Source organism: Triticum aestivum, chromosome 3B (genome assembly GCF_018294505.1).
Source record: "Triticum aestivum cultivar Chinese Spring chromosome 3B, IWGSC CS RefSeq v2.1, whole genome shotgun sequence".
In the NCBI taxonomy this organism is placed as follows: Eukaryota; Viridiplantae; Streptophyta; class Magnoliopsida; order Poales; family Poaceae; genus Triticum; species Triticum aestivum.
In genome coordinates, this window is record NC_057801.1 from 14,471,202 (window position 1) to 14,490,578 (window position 19,377).

The 19,377-nt window shown below is 45.8% G+C and overlaps 1 protein-coding gene and 2 long non-coding RNA genes across 4 annotated transcripts; all 3 read right to left on the reverse strand.

Annotated features, from left to right (window-relative positions):
• Positions 1-3,927: 3,927 nt before the first annotated feature.
• Positions 3,928-5,420, reverse strand: LOC123064345 (uncharacterized). Of its 2 annotated transcripts, none has more exons than XR_006430682.1 (2): positions 5,232-5,420; positions 3,928-4,732 (listed from the first exon to the last, which is right to left on the reverse strand). It is a non-coding gene; the product is annotated as an uncharacterized lncRNA (long non-coding RNA). The 2 variants fall into 2 exon arrangements; XR_006430683.1 differs by having other exon boundaries at positions 5,219-5,420.
• A 5,907-nt stretch (positions 5,421-11,327) lies between these two features.
• Positions 11,328-13,333, reverse strand: LOC123064346 (uncharacterized). Its single transcript, XR_006430684.1, has 2 exons — positions 13,106-13,333; positions 11,328-12,948 (listed from the first exon to the last, which is right to left on the reverse strand). It is a non-coding gene; the product is annotated as an uncharacterized lncRNA (long non-coding RNA).
• Positions 13,334-15,261: 1,928 nt separating this feature from the next.
• LOC123064347 (uncharacterized) lies at positions 15,262-18,469 on the reverse strand. Its single transcript, XM_044487841.1, has 6 exons — positions 18,241-18,469; positions 17,405-17,950; positions 17,028-17,326; positions 16,305-16,937; positions 16,071-16,217; positions 15,262-15,983 (listed from the first exon to the last, which is right to left on the reverse strand). The coding sequence occupies exons 2-6, from the start codon at positions 17,418-17,420 to the stop codon at positions 15,930-15,932; spliced, it is 1,149 nt and encodes a 382-aa protein (XP_044343776.1). The 5' UTR covers positions 17,421-17,950; positions 18,241-18,469; the 3' UTR covers positions 15,262-15,929.
• Between the last annotated feature and the right edge of the window lie 908 nt (positions 18,470-19,377).

A 19,377-nucleotide genomic window follows, 5' to 3' on the forward strand; every position in this document is an offset into this window, starting at 1 on the left:
GTGCCAAGGAGGCACGACTCCACTGTATTCTGCATGTATTCGTAGAAGCGGAGGATACACAGTGCTCGTATTTGCCAATTAGTAAAAAGTGCGGGCTCATGTATAATAGCAGGCACAGCCGCACAGGAGCGCTGCACAGATGCATGTCACTGTCACAGCGCGTACCGGCTCTTGCGGCACCTGTTTTTCATCAGCAACACACCCAAAAATGTCTGAAACAAGAGGAATGAAACTGAAATCACGGAGTCTCTGAGTAATTATCGAACACAACAGCAAAGTACAGATACAGATTCTCACTATCATAGTGCAGAGTTGCTAGCAGCCTAACATCCGACATAAGCACAGTTCAATGAACTGCTACACTTCAACCATAAAAACATAACAACATCACTAGTAGAAATCCGCCCTAGGCGTGTTGGTGCAAGTGTTCCTCCTATGTCCTGTCAGACTCCACCTGAAGCAGCGAGGCGACTTCCTTGGCGCCTTCGGAAGATCACCGCGCTGCGGACATGTTGTGCTCTTGTGCCCTTGACCATGGCAGATTGAACAAAAACGGCTCCTTTTAGCCGGTTGTTCATATAGCGCTTTGTCGCGGCTTGTTGTAGGCCGCCCCGCTGGTCTCTTCTTGGATGGTGCCCCAAAGCTGTCTAAACATTGCGAGTCACTCTGCACCTGATTCACTGGACCAAAATGTTGTTTGTGCGCTATAGACGAGACTGTAGAATCACCTGCCATTTCTCTGTCGGATAATCCCATGCCATCACGTACAACGGCTACCGGTTCAAGCAATGCCTTTGCATTTCTTAGCTGCTCCATGACAAGAGTATATGCATCGACATTGATGTCACCAAGTCTAACAATTTCAAAGCAAAGTAGATGCAGATTGTTATGTCGCCGCTAGGAGTACTTGAGAGGACCTTTGTCTTTCTGGTAACGGATAAATTCTGAAGGCAGTATATCCCTTGCATCCCTTTTCCAATGCTTTAGCACATGTTTTGCCGGAACCTCTTGCAGACCAATCTGGATCATCACCTGTGAAAAAAGGGCCAGTGTCAAAATGTCACATTTAATCGAGAACAATCTTTCATACCTGTGAGGATTGTGCGCGGCTGAGGAGCACCTATCATATGGAAGAACTCCGTAAATATCCATTTGAAAGTGTCGATTTTCTCATCGCTCATCAGCACACCACCAAAAATAATGCTTTGGAAGTGATTGTTGACACCAACAAAATTCTGTTAACTATATTTTCTAGCAGTCCAAACCTAGATAGGAAGAGTAATCCCTAAAAATTCAGTACTGAACATTGATGCAGAATCATGTATTTACGTTCTACAAGGGTGACACCTAGGATTAAAGTTTGTGGTTCTCAAGCTAGCATCAGAACTATAAGAACGAAACATTTTTTGGGTTGTTCACGGTGGAAAAACACCCCCACGGGTGTGTGTTCTTTTGCTACAGGCTAGTGCAGAAAGCTAGAATCAGTGATACAGATGAAAGATAAGAGCAAAATCAAACATGTGTCTGTTACCGTCGACTCCAGCAGGAGCCCTTTGAATTGTTGACGATGACACCATCTGCATCTCCATCTTCTCCCACAGATGCAACTTTCTCGCAATCAGTGGGCATGTCGTTTGAGTCACGAACGACCTCACTTCCGCCGTTGCAGAATAAGCCAACATCCTCTTCCACATCTCCGGCATGCCCTTCGCCGCCGCTGCTGTCCATGCCCTTCGCCGCCGCTGCTTATGGGTAAAAATGTTTTATTCCAGTATACTAGTGGAAATTGGCTTTTGGTGGCCGAGCACCATGCAGGCCGTAATCAGCCCCGTTAGGACCCGTTGCGGTCGGTGCCAAGGAGGCACGACTCCACTGTATTCTGCATGTATTCATAGAAGCGGAGGATACACAGTGCTCGTATTTGCCAATTAGTAAAAAGTGCGGGCTCATGTATAATAGCAGGCACAGCCGCACAGGAGCGCTGCACAGATGCATGTCACTGTCACAGCGCGTACCGGCTCTTGCGGCACCTGTTTTTCATCAGCAACACACCCAAAAATGTCTGAAACAAGAAGAATGAAACTGAAATCACGGAGTCTCTGAGTAATTATCGAACACAACAGCAAAGTACAGATACAGATTCTCACTATCATAGTGCAGAGTTGCTAGCAGCCTAACATCTGACATAAGCACAGTTCAATGAACTGCTACACTTCAACCATAAAAACATAACAACATCACTAGTAGAAATCCGCCCTAGGCGTGTTGGTGCAAGTGTTCCTCCTGTGTCCTGTCAGACTCCACCTGAAGCAGCGAGGCGACTTCCTTGGCGCCTTCGGAAGATCACCGCGCTGCGGACATGTTGTGCTCTTGTGCCCTTGACCATGGCAGATTGAACAAAAACGGCTCCTTTTAGCCGGTTGTTCATATAGCGCTTTGTCGCGGCTTGTTGTAGGCCGCCCCGCTGGTCTCTTCTTGGATGGTGCCCCAAAGCTGTCTAAACATTGCGAGTCACTCTGCACCTGATTCACTGGACCAAAATGTTGTTTGTGCGCTATAGACGAGACTGTAGAATCACCTGCCATTTCTCTGTCGGATAATCCCATGCCATCACGTACAACGGCTACCGGTTCAAGCAATGCCTTTGCATTTCTTAGCTGCTCCATGACAAGAGTATATGCATCGACATTGATGTCACCAAGTCTAACAATTTCAAGGCAAAGTAGATGCAGATTGTTATGTCGCTGCTAGGAGTACTTGAGAGGACCTTTGTCTTTCTGGTAACGGATAAATTCTGAAGGCAGTATATCCCTTGCATCCCTTTTCCAATGCTTTAGCACATGTTTTGCCGGAACCTCTTGCAGACCAATCTGGATCATCACCTGTGAAAAAAGGGCCAGTGTCAAAATGTCACATTTAATCGAGAACAATCTTTCATACCTGTGAGGATTGTGCGCGGCTGAGGAGCACCTATCATATGGAAGAACTCTGTAAATATCCATTTGAAAGTGTCGATTTTCTCATCGCTCATCAGCACACCACCAAAAATAATGCTTTGGAAGTGATTGTTGACACCAACAAAATTCTGTTAACTATATTTTCTAGCAGTCCAAACCTAGATAGGAAGAGTAATCCCTAAAAATTCAGTACTGAACATTGATGCAGAATCATGTATTTACGTTCTATAAGGGTGACACCTAGGATTAAAGTTTGTGGTTCTCAAGCTAGCATCAGAACTATAAGAACGAAACATTTTTTGGGTTGTTCACGGTGGAAAAACACCCCCAGGGGTGTGTGTTCTTTTGCTACAGGCTAGTGCAGAAAGCTAGAATCAGTGGTATAGATGAAAGATAAGAGCAAAATCAAACATGTGTCTGTTACCGTCGACTCCAGCAGGAGCCCTTTGAATTGTTGACGATGACACCATCTGCATCTCCATCTTCTCCCACAGATGCAACTTTCTCGCAATCAGTGGGCATGTCGTTTGAGTCACGAACGACCTCACTTCCGCCGTTGCAGAATAAGCCAACATCCTCTTCCACATCTCCGGCATGCCCTTCGCCGCCGCTGCTGTCCATGCCCTTCGCCGCCGCTGCTTATGGGTAAAAATGTTTTATTCCAGTATACTAGTCGAAATTGGCTTTTGGTGGCCGAGCACCATGCAGGCCGTAATCAGCCCCGTTAGGACCCGTTGCGGTCGGTGCCAAGGAGGCACGACTCCACTGTATTCTGCATGTATTCGTAGAAGCGGAGGATACACAGTGCTCGTATTTGCCAATTAGTAAAAAGTGCGGGCTCATGTATAATAGCAGGCACAGCCGCACAGGAGCGCTGCACAGATGCATGTCACTGTCACAGCGCGTACCGGCTCTTGCGGCACCTGTTTTTCATCAGCAACACACCCAAAAATGTCTGAAACAAGAGGAATGAAACTGAAATCACGGAGTCTCTGAGTAATTATCGAACACAACAGCAAAGTACAGATACAGATTCTCACTATCATAGTGCAGAGTTGCTAGCAGCCTAACATCCGACATAAGCACAGTTCAATGAACTGCTACACTTCAACCATAAAAACATAACAACATCACTAGTAGAAATCCGCCCTAGGCGTGTTGGTGCAAGTGTTCCTCCTGTGTCCTGTCAGACTCCACCTGAAGCAGCGAGGCGACTTCCTTGGCGCCTTCGGAAGATCACCGCGCTGCGGACATGTTGTGCTCTTGTGCCCTTGACCATGGCAGATTGAACAAAAACGGCTCCTTTTAGCCGGTTGTTCATATAGCGCTTTGTCGCGGCTTGTTGTAGGCCGCCCCGCTGGTCTCTTCTTGGATGGTGCCCCAAAGCTGTCTAAACATTGCGAGTCACTCTGCACCTGATTCACTGGACCAAAATGTTGTTTGTGCGCTATAGACGAGACTGTAGAATCACCTGCCATTTCTCTGTCGGATAATCCCATGCCATCACGTACAACGGCTACCGGTTCAAGCAATGCCTTTGCATTTCTTAGCTGCTCCATGACAAGAGTATATGCATCGACATTGATGTCACCAAGTCTAACAATTTCAAAGCAAAGTAGATGCAGATTGTTATGTCGCCGCTAGGAGTACTTGAGAGGACCTTTGTCTTTCTGGTAACGGATAAATTCTGAAGGCAGTATATCCCTTGCATCCCTTTTCCAATGCTTTAGCACATGTTTTGCCGGAACCTCTTGCAGACCAATCTGGATCATCACCTGTGAAAAAAGGGCCAGTGTCAAAATGTCACATTTAATCGAGAACAATCTTTCATACCTGTGAGGATTGTGCGCGGCTGAGGAGCACCTATCATATGGAAGAACTCCGTAAATATCCATTTGAAAGTGTCGATTTTCTCATCGCTCATCAGCACACCACCAAAAATAATGCTTTGGAAGTGATTGTTGACACCAACAAAATTCTGTTAACTATATTTTCTAGCAGTCCAAACCTAGATAGGAAGAGTAATCCCTAAAAATTCAGTACTGAACATTGATGCAGAATCATGTATTTACGTTCTACAAGGGTGACACCTAGGATTAAAGTTTGTGGTTCTCAAGCTAGCATCAGAACTATAAGAACGAAACATTTTTTGGGTTGTTCACGGTGGAAAAACACCCCCACGGGTGTGTGTTCTTTTGCTACAGGCTAGTGCAGAAAGCTAGAATCAGTGATACAGATGAAAGATAAGAGCAAAATCAAACATGTGTCTGTTACCGTCGACTCCAGCAGGAGCCCTTTGAATTGTTGACGATGACACCATCTGCATCTCCATCTTCTCCCACAGATGCAACTTTCTCGCAATCAGTGGGCATGTCGTTTGAGTCACGAACGACCTCACTTCCGCCGTTGCAGAATAAGCCAACATCCTCTTCCACATCTCCGGCATGCCCTTCGCCGCCGCTGCTGTCCATGCCCTTCGCCGCCGCTGCTTATGGGTAAAAATGTTTTATTCCAGTATACTAGTGGAAATTGGCTTTTGGTGGCCGAGCACCATGCAGGCCGTAATCAGCCCCGTTAGGACCCGTTGCGGTCGGTGCCAAGGAGGCACGACTCCACTGTATTCTGCATGTATTCATAGAAGCGGAGGATACACAGTGCTCGTATTTGCCAATTAGTAAAAAGTGCGGGCTCATGTATAATAGCAGGCACAGCCGCACAGGAGCGCTGCACAGATGCATGTCACTGTCACAGCGCGTACCGGCTCTTGCGGCACCTGTTTTTCATCAGCAACACACCCAAAAATGTCTGAAACAAGAAGAATGAAACTGAAATCACGGAGTCTCTGAGTAATTATCGAACACAACAGCAAAGTACAGATACAGATTCTCACTATCATAGTGCAGAGTTGCTAGCAGCCTAACATCTGACATAAGCACAGTTCAATGAACTGCTACACTTCAACCATAAAAACATAACAACATCACTAGTAGAAATCCGCCCTAGGCGTGTTGGTGCAAGTGTTCCTCCTGTGTCCTGTCAGACTCCACCTGAAGCAGCGAGGCGACTTCCTTGGCGCCTTCGGAAGATCACCGCGCTGCGGACATGTTGTGCTCTTGTGCCCTTGACCATGGCAGATTGAACAAAAACGGCTCCTTTTAGCCGGTTGTTCATATAGCGCTTTGTCGCGGCTTGTTGTAGGCCGCCCCGCTGGTCTCTTCTTGGATGGTGCCCCAAAGCTGTCTAAACATTGCGAGTCACTCTGCACCTGATTCACTGGACCAAAATGTTGTTTGTGCGCTATAGACGAGACTGTAGAATCACCTGCCATTTCTCTGTCGGATAATCCCATGCCATCACGTACAACGGCTACCGGTTCAAGCAATGCCTTTGCATTTCTTAGCTGCTCCATGACAAGAGTATATGCATCGACATTGATGTCACCAAGTCTAACAATTTCAAAGCAAAGTAGATGCAGATTGTTATGTCGCCGCTAGGAGTACTTGAGAGGACCTTTGTCTTTCTGGTAACGGATAAATTCTGAAGGCAGTATATCCCTTGCATCCCTTTTCCAATGCTTTAGCACATGTTTTGCCGGAACCTCTTGCAGACCAATCTGGATCATCACCTGTGAAAAAAGGGCCAGTGTCAAAATGTCACATTTAATCGAGAACAATCTTTCATACCTGTGAGGATTGTGCGCGGCTGAGGAGCACCTATCATATGGAAGAACTCCGTAAATATCCATTTGAAAGTGTCGATTTTCTCATCGCTCATCAGCACACCACCAAAAATAATGCTTTGGAAGTGATTGTTGACACCAACAAAATTCTGTTAACTATATTTTCTAGCAGTCCAAACCTAGATAGGAAGAGTAATCCCTAAAAATTCAGTACTGAACATTGATGCAGAATCATGTATTTACGTTCTACAAGGGTGACACCTAGGATTAAAGTTTGTGGTTCTCAAGCTAGCATCAGAACTATAAGAACGAAACATTTTTTGGGTTGTTCACGGTGGAAAAACACCCCCACGGGTGTGTGTTCTTTTGCTACAGGCTAGTGCAGAAAGCTAGAATCAGTGATACAGATGAAAGATAAGAGCAAAATCAAACATGTGTCTGTTACCGTCGACTCCAGCAGGAGCCCTTTGAATTGTTGACGATGACACCATCTGCATCTCCATCTTCTCCCACAGATGCAACTTTCTCGCAATCAGTGGGCATGTCGTTTGAGTCACGAACGACCTCACTTCCGCCGTTGCAGAATAAGCCAACATCCTCTTCCACATCTCCGGCATGCCCTTCGCCGCCGCTGCTGTCCATGCCCTTCGCCGCCGCTGCTTATGGGTAAAAATGTTTTATTCCAGTATACTAGTGGAAATTGGCTTTTGGTGGCCGAGCACCATGCAGGCCGTAATCAGCCCCGTTAGGACCCGTTGCGGTCGGTGCCAAGGAGGCACGACTCCACTGTATTCTGCATGTATTCATAGAAGCGGAGGATACACAGTGCTCGTATTTGCCAATTAGTAAAAAGTGCGGGCTCATGTATAATAGCAGGCACAGCCGCACAGGAGCGCTGCACAGATGCATGTCACTGTCACAGCGCGTACCGGCTCTTGCGGCACCTGTTTTTCATCAGCAACACACCCAAAAATGTCTGAAACAAGAAGAATGAAACTGAAATCACGGAGTCTCTGAGTAATTATCGAACACAACAGCAAAGTACAGATACAGATTCTCACTATCATAGTGCAGAGTTGCTAGCAGCCTAACATCTGACATAAGCACAGTTCAATGAACTGCTACACTTCAACCATAAAAACATAACAACATCACTAGTAGAAATCCGCCCTAGGCGTGTTGGTGCAAGTGTTCCTCCTGTGTCCTGTCAGACTCCACCTGAAGCAGCGAGGCGACTTCCTTGGCGCCTTCGGAAGATCACCGCGCTGCGGACATGTTGTGCTCTTGTGCCCTTGACCATGGCAGATTGAACAAAAACGGCTCCTTTTAGCCGGTTGTTCATATAGCGCTTTGTCGCGGCTTGTTGTAGGCCGCCCCGCTGGTCTCTTCTTGGATGGTGCCCCAAAGCTGTCTAAACATTGCGAGTCACTCTGCACCTGATTCACTGGACCAAAATGTTGTTTGTGCGCTATAGACGAGACTGTAGAATCACCTGCCATTTCTCTGTCGGATAATCCCATGCCATCACGTACAACGGCTACCGGTTCAAGCAATGCCTTTGCATTTCTTAGCTGCTCCATGACAAGAGTATATGCATCGACATTGATGTCACCAAGTCTAACAATTTCAAGGCAAAGTAGATGCAGATTGTTATGTCGCTGCTAGGAGTACTTGAGAGGACCTTTGTCTTTCTGGTAACGGATAAATTCTGAAGGCAGTATATCCCTTGCATCCCTTTTCCAATGCTTTAGCACATGTTTTGCCGGAACCTCTTGCAGACCAATCTGGATCATCACCTGTGAAAAAAGGGCCAGTGTCAAAATGTCACATTTAATCGAGAACAATCTTTCATACCTGTGAGGATTGTGCGCGGCTGAGGAGCACCTATCATATGGAAGAACTCTGTAAATATCCATTTGAAAGTGTCGATTTTCTCATCGCTCATCAGCACACCACCAAAAATAATGCTTTGGAAGTGATTGTTGACACCAACAAAATTCTGTTAACTATATTTTCTAGCAGTCCAAACCTAGATAGGAAGAGTAATCCCTAAAAATTCAGTACTGAACATTGATGCAGAATCATGTATTTACGTTCTATAAGGGTGACACCTAGGATTAAAGTTTGTGGTTCTCAAGCTAGCATCAGAACTATAAGAACGAAACATTTTTTGGGTTGTTCACGGTGGAAAAACACCCCCAGGGGTGTGTGTTCTTTTGCTACAGGCTAGTGCAGAAAGCTAGAATCAGTGGTATAGATGAAAGATAAGAGCAAAATCAAACATGTGTCTGTTACCGTCGACTCCAGCAGGAGCCCTTTGAATTGTTGACGATGACACCATCTGCATCTCCATCTTCTCCCACAGATGCAACTTTCTCGCAATCAGTGGGCATGTCGTTTGAGTCACGAACGACCTCACTTCCGCCGTTGCAGAATAAGCCAACATCCTCTTCCACATCTCCGGCATGCCCTTCGCCGCCGCTGCTGTCCATGCCCTTCGCCGCCGCTGCTTATGGGTAAAAATGTTTTATTCCAGTATACTAGTCGAAATTGGCTTTTGGTGGCCGAGCACCATGCAGGCCGTAATCAGCCCCGTTAGGACCCGTTGCGGTCGGTGCCAAGGAGGCACGACTCCACTGTATTCTGCATGTATTCGTAGAAGCGGAGGATACACAGTGCTCGTATTTGCCAATTAGTAAAAAGTGCGGGCTCATGTATAATAGCAGGCACAGCCGCACAGGAGCGCTGCACAGATGCATGTCACTGTCACAGCGCGTACCGGCTCTTGCGGCACCTGTTTTTCATCAGCAACACACCCAAAAATGTCTGAAACAAGAGGAATGAAACTGAAATCACGGAGTCTCTGAGTAATTATCGAACACAACAGCAAAGTACAGATACAGATTCTCACTATCATAGTGCAGAGTTGCTAGCAGCCTAACATCCGACATAAGCACAGTTCAATGAACTGCTACACTTCAACCATAAAAACATAACAACATCACTAGTAGAAATCCGCCCTAGGCGTGTTGGTGCAAGTGTTCCTCCTGTGTCCTGTCAGACTCCACCTGAAGCAGCGAGGCGACTTCCTTGGCGCCTTCGGAAGATCACCGCGCTGCGGACATGTTGTGCTCTTGTGCCCTTGACCATGGCAGATTGAACAAAAACGGCTCCTTTTAGCCGGTTGTTCATATAGCGCTTTGTCGCGGCTTGTTGTAGGCCGCCCCGCTGGTCTCTTCTTGGATGGTGCCCCAAAGCTGTCTAAACATTGCGAGTCACTCTGCACCTGATTCACTGGACCAAAATGTTGTTTGTGCGCTATAGACGAGACTGTAGAATCACCTGCCATTTCTCTGTCGGATAATCCCATGCCATCACGTACAACGGCTACCGGTTCAAGCAATGCCTTTGCATTTCTTAGCTGCTCCATGACAAGAGTATATGCATCGACATTGATGTCACCAAGTCTAACAATTTCAAAGCAAAGTAGATGCAGATTGTTATGTCGCTGCTAGGAGTACTTGAGAGGACCTTTGTCTTTCTGGTAACGGATAAATTCTGAAGGCAGTATATCCCTTGCATCCCTTTTCCAATGCTTTAGCACATGTTTTGCCGGAACCTCTTGCAGACCAATCTGGATCATCACCTGTGAAAAAAGGGCCAGTGTCAAAATGTCACATTTAATCGAGAACAATCTTTCATACCTGTGAGGATTGTGCGCGGCTGAGGAGCACCTATCATATGGAAGAACTCTGTAAATATCCATTTGAAAGTGTCGATTTTCTCATCGCTCATCAGCACACCACCAAAAATAATGCTTTGGAAGTGATTGTTGACACCAACAAAATTCTGTTAACTATATTTTCTAGCAGTCCAAACCTAGATAGGAAGAGTAATCCCTAAAAATTCAGTACTGAACATTGATGCAGAATCATGTATTTACGTTCTACAAGGGTGACACCTAGGATTAAAGTTTGTGGTTCTCAAGCTAGCATCAGAACTATAAGAACGAAGCATTTTTTGGGTTGTTCACGGTGGAAAAACACCCCCACGGGTGTGTGTTCTTTTGCTACAGGCTAGTGCAGAAAGCTAGAATCAGTGATACAGATGAAAGATAAGAGCAAAATCAAACATGTGTCTGTTACCGTCGACTCCAGCAGGAGCCCTTTGAATTGTTGACGATGACACCATCTGCATCTCCATCTTCTCCCACAGATGCAACTTTCTCGCAATCAGTGGGCATGTCGTTTGAGTCACGAACGACCTCACTTCCGCCGTTGCAGAATAAGCCAACATCCTCTTCCACATCTCCGGCATGCCCTTCGCCGCCGCTGCTGTCCATGCCCTTCGCCGCCGCTGCTTATGGGTAAAAATGTTTTATTCCAGTATACTAGTGGAAATTGGCTTTTGGTGGCCGAGCACCATGCAGGCCGTAATCAGCCCCGTTAGGACCCGTTGCGGTCGGTGCCAAGGAGGCACGACTCCACTGTATTCTGCATGTATTCATAGAAGCGGAGGATACACAGTGCTCGTATTTGCCAATTAGTAAAAAGTGCGGGCTCATGTATAATAGCAGGCACAGCCGCACAGGAGCGCTGCACAGATGCATGTCACTGTCACAGCGCGTACCGGCTCTTGCGGCACCTGTTTTTCATCAGCAACACACCCAAAAATGTCTGAAACAAGAGGAATGAAACTGAAATCACGGAGTCTCTGAGTAATTATCGAACACAACAGCAAAGTACAGATACAGATTCTCACTATCATAGTGCAGAGTTGCTAGCAGCCTAACATCCGACATAAGCACAGTTCAATGAACTGCTACACTTCAACCATAAAAACATAACAACATCACTAGTAGAAATCCGCCCTAGGCGTGTTGGTGCAAGTGTTCCTCCTGTGTCCTGTCAGACTCCACCTGAAGCAGCGAGGCGACTTCCTTGGCGCCTTCGGAAGATCACCGCGCTGCGGACATGTTGTGCTCTTGTGCCCTTGACCATGGCAGATTGAACAAAAACGGCTCCTTTTAGCCGGTTGTTCATATAGCGCTTTGTCGCGGCTTGTTGTAGGCCGCCCCGCTGGTCTCTTCTTGGATGGTGCCCCAAAGCTGTCTAAACATTGCGAGTCACTCTGCACCTGATTCACTGGACCAAAATGTTGTTTGTGCGCTATAGACGAGACTGTAGAATCACCTGCCATTTCTCTGTCGGATAATCCCATGCCATCACGTACAACGGCTACCGGTTCAAGCAATGCCTTTGCATTTCTTAGCTGCTCCATGACAAGAGTATATGCATCGACATTGATGTCACCAAGTCTAACAATTTCAAAGCAAAGTAGATGCAGATTGTTATGTCGCCGCTAGGAGTACTTGAGAGGACCTTTGTCTTTCTGGTAACGGATAAATTCTGAAGGCAGTATATCCCTTGCATCCCTTTTCCAATGCTTTAGCACATGTTTTGCCGGAACCTCTTGCAGACCAATCTGGATCATCACCTGTGAAAAAAGGGCCAGTGTCAAAATGTCACATTTAATCGAGAACAATCTTTCATACCTGTGAGGATTGTGCGCGGCTGAGGAGCACCTATCATATGGAAGAACTCTGTAAATATCCATTTGAAAGTGTCGATTTTCTCATCGCTCATCAGCACACCACCAAAAATAATGCTTTGGAAGTGATTGTTGACACCAACAAAATTCTGTTAACTATATTTTCTAGCAGTCCAAACCTAGATAGGAAGAGTAATCCCTAAAAATTCAGTACTGAACATTGATGCAGAATCATGTATTTACGTTCTATAAGGGTGACACCTAGGATTAAAGTTTGTGGTTCTCAAGCTAGCATCAGAACTATAAGAACGAAACATTTTTTGGGTTGTTCACGGTGGAAAAACACCCCCACGGGTGTGTGTTCTTTTGCTACAGGCTAGTGCAGAAAGCTAGAATCAGTGGTACAGATGAAAGATAAGAGCAAAATCAAACATGTGTCTGTTACCGTCGACTCCAGCAGGAGCCCTTTGAATTGTTGACGATGACACCATCTGCATCTCCATCTTCTCCCACAGATGCAACTTTCTCGCAATCAGTGGGCATGTCGTTTGAGTCACGAACGACCTCACTTCCGCCGTTGCAGAATAAGCCAACATCCTCTTCCACATCTCCGGCATGCCCTTCGCCGCCGCTGCTGTCCATGGGCTCAGAACATGTCAGATCAGCCGAGGGCCCGCGAGCTTCATGGATAGAAGCAACCACAACTCCACAACATCTATCCCACCATCCAAAATATCTCCCGCATCTAGCCTAGGAACCAATCTGCAGGACACAGAAGTTAACGACCAAGTCAGATCCAACGAAACAAGGGGAGAAGAAATCAAGAACAAGTACCGAAAACCGAAGCAGCAGAATAACAAATAAATCCCAAATCGAAAGGAGTAACTGCAAGAGAGACAATATGGCCGGTGGCTCTCACCCAGATTCTTCTTCCTCAAAGAAGAACTCGAGGCCATCCATGGCGAATCGCCGCTCCGCACAACAAGAGACGACCAAGGAAAGAAAAAGAAACCGATCATGTGGTTAAGCAGCTGCAGCGCCAGATCGGCCCATTAAAGCGGCGATTAATATTTGTACCAGCCACCGTTGCAGATACATGGGCCAATCTTTAAATGACCTCAGCAGGGAGGTGCCTGCGTACACCGCGTGCCGTCCAGGCCCACGTACAACGGTGGCACACCAGCCCATAGCACGGCTGTATTCCAACTCATCAGGCACCGTGTATATAGCAATCGAGAAAAAGGGAGCACACATCGCGGCGATACATGCACGGCACGAGATTACGGCCGGCCACCAAAACGTAGCTCTCTATACTAGTGCTTTAGATTAGTACGTTTTATACTAACATTTAATTTTATTTTTGCGAACAATGCCACTATTGTTTGGGGAACGTTTGTTTGTCCATGTATTTGAAGGAAAATGGAATGCACAATGGGGCACTAGTATACTGGCACCATGTATTTGGGGAACGTTTGTTTGTCCAGTTGAGTCAATTAGCAAGAGAACATTATATGATGATTCCGTTACTTTCATGGATATGGATGCATGGATGTAGCTTCTGGCAAGGCATATACGCAGTCCAAAGTGCGTATCATAGGTGAACAAAATGAAATAGCTTACTGGCATGTCCATTTTTATTTGTCTTCTCACGGTAAACCGGTCGATCAAAAACTTGAGCCGTTGACGAGAGACAAGAGGCAACCTAGCCATCCATGTATAGCCAGGCCGGCCGGCCGGAAAAAGCAGACGTGTGTGCAACTAGCTTGATGCGCCGTCGCCTAGGGAGCGAAGCTAGTCGGCAGGCAGGCAGGGGCCGTTGTTGCGCCGTTGCCATCTCGACCGTGACCCGTACGTGCATCCCGCATGCTCAATTCATTTCGGTCGCGTACGTGCGGTGACGTGGTGTGGTCCATATGAAACACGGAGAGAGCTACTAGCACGTACCCAGTCGCTGTATATGTAGTAGGTTAACCGTAAACTTCAATGAACATTGACGTTGCAAATCTGGCATGTGTTACGTGCGGCTCGTCTGGAGACTGGAGTACGTACGTACGTATGATAGTAGTAGTTCAGAAGGGGAAGATTCGTTGCTCCACGGTTTTATTATGCGGCCGTTGGCAGTTGTAGTTCAAAAATACTAGCTCGGCCAACCATTGTCGTGGGTGCCTACACGAGAATGTACCCGCGTACCGAACCGCGATGCCCTGCTCACCAAACCAAGTAGCCTTTGTGTTCTTTTCAATTTTCTCACCGACAGAAAGAGATGCCATTATCAGAGAGAAGTCAACGTCCTTACAAAATACGGGGAAGACGTCATCACATCTCGGTTTGAACTTTTGTTTTTTACGAAACCACATTCTGTGTCATTCTAGTGTTTTATTTTCGGTGTTTTGGGTTCGCATTTTACTTTTTTCGCTCGGTTTCCTCCGAATCAACCGAGCAACGCGCCGTTGGTCTCGCATGTGGCCGTTCGTGCTTCTCGCATCGCCATGAAAGATTTAGGACGCCAGGAACGACATGGCCTTTAGGGCCCAGGATCGACAGTATGTAATCACTCTCCGGCTTTTTATCTCTGACTTGAGACTTGTGGTCACAATGGTTGCGTAAACCATGTGACAAGCTACGAAGCACCGATACGGCGACACTGATACGGCGATACCGGTACGGCGATACGGGATACGGCAATTTTTAAGAACAACAATACGGCGATACGGCAAGCATATATAAACTATAATAAAATGACATGTAATTAAAACGAATATAATAAAATGTGTGAGATGGGATCAAAATACCGCCTATTGGTTGCCTGATTGTTTCCATGCCTCCTTTCTTTTCACTCTTGAATGATCATCCAGGCCCTCAACTCCTCATGGTGATTGCAAAATAGAAAATACATCACATGATATTAGACTTGATAATATGAAATAGATAAGCATGAAAAGTGAAGAAGTTGTAAACAAGTTGGCTTGGGGCAGTAGCATACCAAATGATGAAATTAATATAAACTTCCTTGATCTCAGCCTCCAACAAATTCCAGCAAGTTTCAGTTCTAAATTCTCAATGACCATAGCCAAATAATGCAAAAGTTCACTAAGTTGACATGATAAAAAGGAATCCACAGTCAAATAGTACATTACAACATAACAACAGGAACAGGAAGATACAAGGCCATGTGACCATAGACCCATAGTCAAACAATACATTACAACATAACAACAGGAACTCAAGTGAGAGCATTCGTGATCTCAGCCTCCAATTCAGGTTCATCAAGTGTCAGGTTAGCACCTTCAAGGATGCCAACACCAGTGAAGCTCTCAACCCCATCTCCACCCACATCCCACATCCGGCTTGGCCCAGCATGATAAGCCTCAGATTGTCTTGAAAGCAAACGCAAGTTGTTATGTGAGAACACTAAATCCTCAGCACGTTCAGGAGTGAGCTTGTTTCTCTCAGAACTATGGATGAAGGAATATGAACTCCAATTCCTTTCACAACAAGACGAAGATGAAGGCTGACCAAGTAACTTCAATGCCAAACTTTTCAAGAACTTTGTGCTTCCTCCATGAGTGCCCCACCATTGCTTTGGTTCAAAATCATCTCTATCTTCAATTGAATCTGCATTCTGGAAGTCATTCATCATTAGAGCAAAATCCGCAAATTCTTTCTTGACGGTCTTGTGGTCATTTGGATCTGGAAATAACTTCTGCAAACACTGGTTTCTCATTTGAAAAATCTCATTATCATCAAGGGGGGTAACACGGCCACAGACTGCCCCAACCCAATTTGGACTGTAGTACCTATTAACATGACAACATAAAATCAGCAAACCTTTTAAAGTTGAGAACTTGAGATTGTCAAATGACAAACATATATAAAGAGCAAACCTCGGATTCAACGAGTGAGCCAAACAATGGAGGGGGGGGGGTACTACTCTTCTTCCAACGTTTTAGAAGTTTTTTCTTGATAACGATATAGAGAGCACAATCTTCATTGAGCTCCTTCTTTTCATAACGATAAATAGGAACTCTCACCTATGAACATGGCGACAATTAAAATCAGCAAGCAATACACATCAATAATTCCCAATGAAGATGAAGAAAGCTAAAAGAATCACTCACCTTCTCCATCATGTCGTCCCACATCTCGTATATCAAATGGAGAGATGGTTTGTCCGTGTCGGTCAGCCTTATCATTGCATATATGGGTGAGGTGAAAGAGACAATGTATGCAATTTTATCCCACCACACATCACTCAAAATAAGTTCCTTCACCCTTTGAGCTGTAGGAGGATCATCCTCTCTATAATTAGCCCAATTTGCATGAACAACCATTAGTGTGAGTGCATCCTTGATTAAAAGAAACCTCTTCAACATAATGACAACACTTGCAAATCTGGTTTCTGCTATGTGAAGAAACTTAAGTTTGCTAAACTCATTCAACATTGACAACCTCATGCCATGGGTCATTATGAAGTTCTTGACAAAGAGAGCTAGTTCGGAAACCTCTTTTATAAAGTTAAGAACTTCAAAGTCTTCATCATGCATCTTTGGATCACATATCTCCTTCAACACAAGATTGAGGCAGTGCACAATGCAAGGAGTCCAGTAAATATTGGTGTACTTTGCTTGGATCATCAATCCAGCACCTTTGACATTGGATGCATTGTCCGTGATCACTTGGACCACATTCTCGGATCCAATCTCCTCAACCACTTCCTTCATCCTCTCAAATACAAATTGCTTAGATTTGGTCTACCATTGAAGACAATGAACAATCAGCAAGTAATTTATACAAAAATGAGACAAAAATGAGTTAATCTAGGTACAAACAATAGTTTTTACCTCCCCTTCAGTGTTGACCGCCTTTAGAAACATTGGACCACTCTCTGTCACAGCCATGAAGTTCAAAATTGGTCTCCTTTGAGGGTCAGCCCACCCATCAGTCGCAATAGTCACTCCTTTGAGCGGCCACGTGGACTTGAGGGGCTCTAGCATCCTCCCAACATGTTTCTTCTCTTTTGCAAGACAGGTTGTCCTCAATGCGTTATATCCAGGAGGCACATAGCCACCCATTTCATTTTTTGCGATAAAATTGTAGGACTCCCGATAGTAAGGATTTCTTGCTAGATTGAAGGGAACCCCTATAGACAAAATAACTAGTAAACAACTATGCTTAAAAAAGACAACAATAATTGACATTGTAATGCAAAGTTGCATACCTCCGGTGATGAACATTCTTGCAATGAGAGCATCAGCTTGTTGTCGAACCTATGAATGAAAACTTTCTGAAATCCCAGATTGCTTTCCTGTTGCCTTTCTTTTCCTTGATGATGCCAATGAACCAGATTCCTCAAAGGGTGGTAGAGGAAGTGTGTTCCTAGTTTTACTATGTGAAATAAGTAGAGCAGCTGCCTTATCTTCCTTGCGAAGTTCCTCAAAAAGAGGTTGTGTTATCTTGGTACAAGAGTTTATGCCTACATTTAATATCTTAAGAAGATGCGCTCTTATTCTTGTATAGCTGCCTGGGAAATCATTCATACAGAAGTAGCAACGGAAACGTGTGTTGCCTCCTCGACCTGATGGGTCTCTTGCTAGTTTTGTAGCATGCTTCCAGAATGGGTATTTCGGATTGACAACACCATTCTCAACCTCTTCCCCTGCACCATCAACGTCAATGTTGTTGCTCGCAGTACCACCGACTGAAGATTGGCTTGCTGCCATGCTACTGCCCGCAGATGACATGGTGTATACTTGTATCTTCTTCCCTGGCAACAGGAGGCAGCAGCAACATCAGCAAGTAATTTTACCCCACAAACATCAAAAAGCAGCAAGCTAGAAACATCAACAAGCAATTTTATCCAACATTAGCTAGCAGGAACAGATCGAACTATTACTAGAGTATACATCTATGAGCTATGAGCCTATGACTATGAGAGTGCTATTTCTGCCTACATAAATGGATCAACGATACATAAAGTCAGCATAGACAAGCCCCAAGCATACATCAATGGATCAACCATACATCAGTACAACACATCGGGGCTCGGGTGTTTACCTTGTGTCGCCGGCGGAGAAGAGCAGAAGAGAGGCAGAGATGGGATTCCAGGAAGGGGCTGGGGCGAGCCACTCCAGGCGGCGACGGCGGCGGCGATGGCGAGCCACTCCAGGCGGCGGCGGCGGCGGCGAGCAACTGATGGCTGTGGCGGGGGCGGCGGCGGCGCCCTCGATCCCTTCTTGGTGAGTGGTGACGACAGGGTGCGACCGTGCGAGAGAGAGAGCTAGGTTTAGTCGACCCATCGTGGGCTATTGGGCTCGCTCAGGGCTGCATCGGCGTGTCCCAGCCATGTCTCGCGCGTTTCACAGCCGTATCGGCATTTTTTTCTTTTTTCTTTAAATCAAAAAAGGGGATACTTCTGGGATACCATATCTAAGCCGTATCTGGCGTATCGGAGTATCGGTGGCGTACGGAACGGCGATACACAGAAATCTGCCGTATCGGTGCTTCGTAGGTGACAAGGAGGTTGTCTTCTCGTGGCGAGCCCACCTCTTTTCGTGCCATTGTAATTTTACACTCGCAGCTTGCCGCAGCTCTTTTGAGTAATACATTTACGCGGGGAGGCTCTCCACCTCGCCCCGCACGTTGATTCTCAATAAGAAAAAACTTGATTGGTCTCACATTGATACTAGAACACAAAGGACTATTTAGGTGATTCGTTATTTATTTTTAAACTCGCTTCAAACTTTATTTAAACATCCCAAACTGGGATCTCGTCTGAGACAAACATGCAAAATACAGTCAGGTGGTACATGCAACCAGACCTTACAAAGGTTATTCGCTACACCCTCTCTCGCTAGCAGATGTGCTGCTTTATTTGCTAAACGTCTAACCTAAGTGACCCTTCATCTCTCCCTCGTAGCCAACATTTGCTTGACCTCCTCAATGACCGGTCCCAACGAAGACAAGTCCTTCTCCTTGCTCTGCACCTTGCAAACTATCTCGCGGCAGTCCATCTCAACATGCAGGTTGGGAATATTTAGTTCTTCCGCTAGTTGCACTGCTCTTCTACACGCATATAGCTCCGCCCTCGTTGGATCCTGGCACCGCGGAAATACATGACAGGCGCTGCCGAGGAAAGCACCCTCCTCGTTATTTATTTTTTGAAAGAGTTAAATACAGTACAAAGGGTAGGGA

Bases quoted from the DNA above. Each gene is read 5' to 3' on its own strand.
- LOC123064347 (XM_044487841.1), bottom strand. The intron at 16,938-17,027 runs GTAAAAACTATT...CTTCAATGGTAG, and splicing joins CGGTCAACACTGAAGGGGAG to ACCAAATCTAAGCAATTTGT. The intron at 15,984-16,070 runs GTTTGCTCTTTA...TCATGTTAATAG, and splicing joins GCTCACTCGTTGAATCCGAG to GTACTACAGTCCAAATTGGG.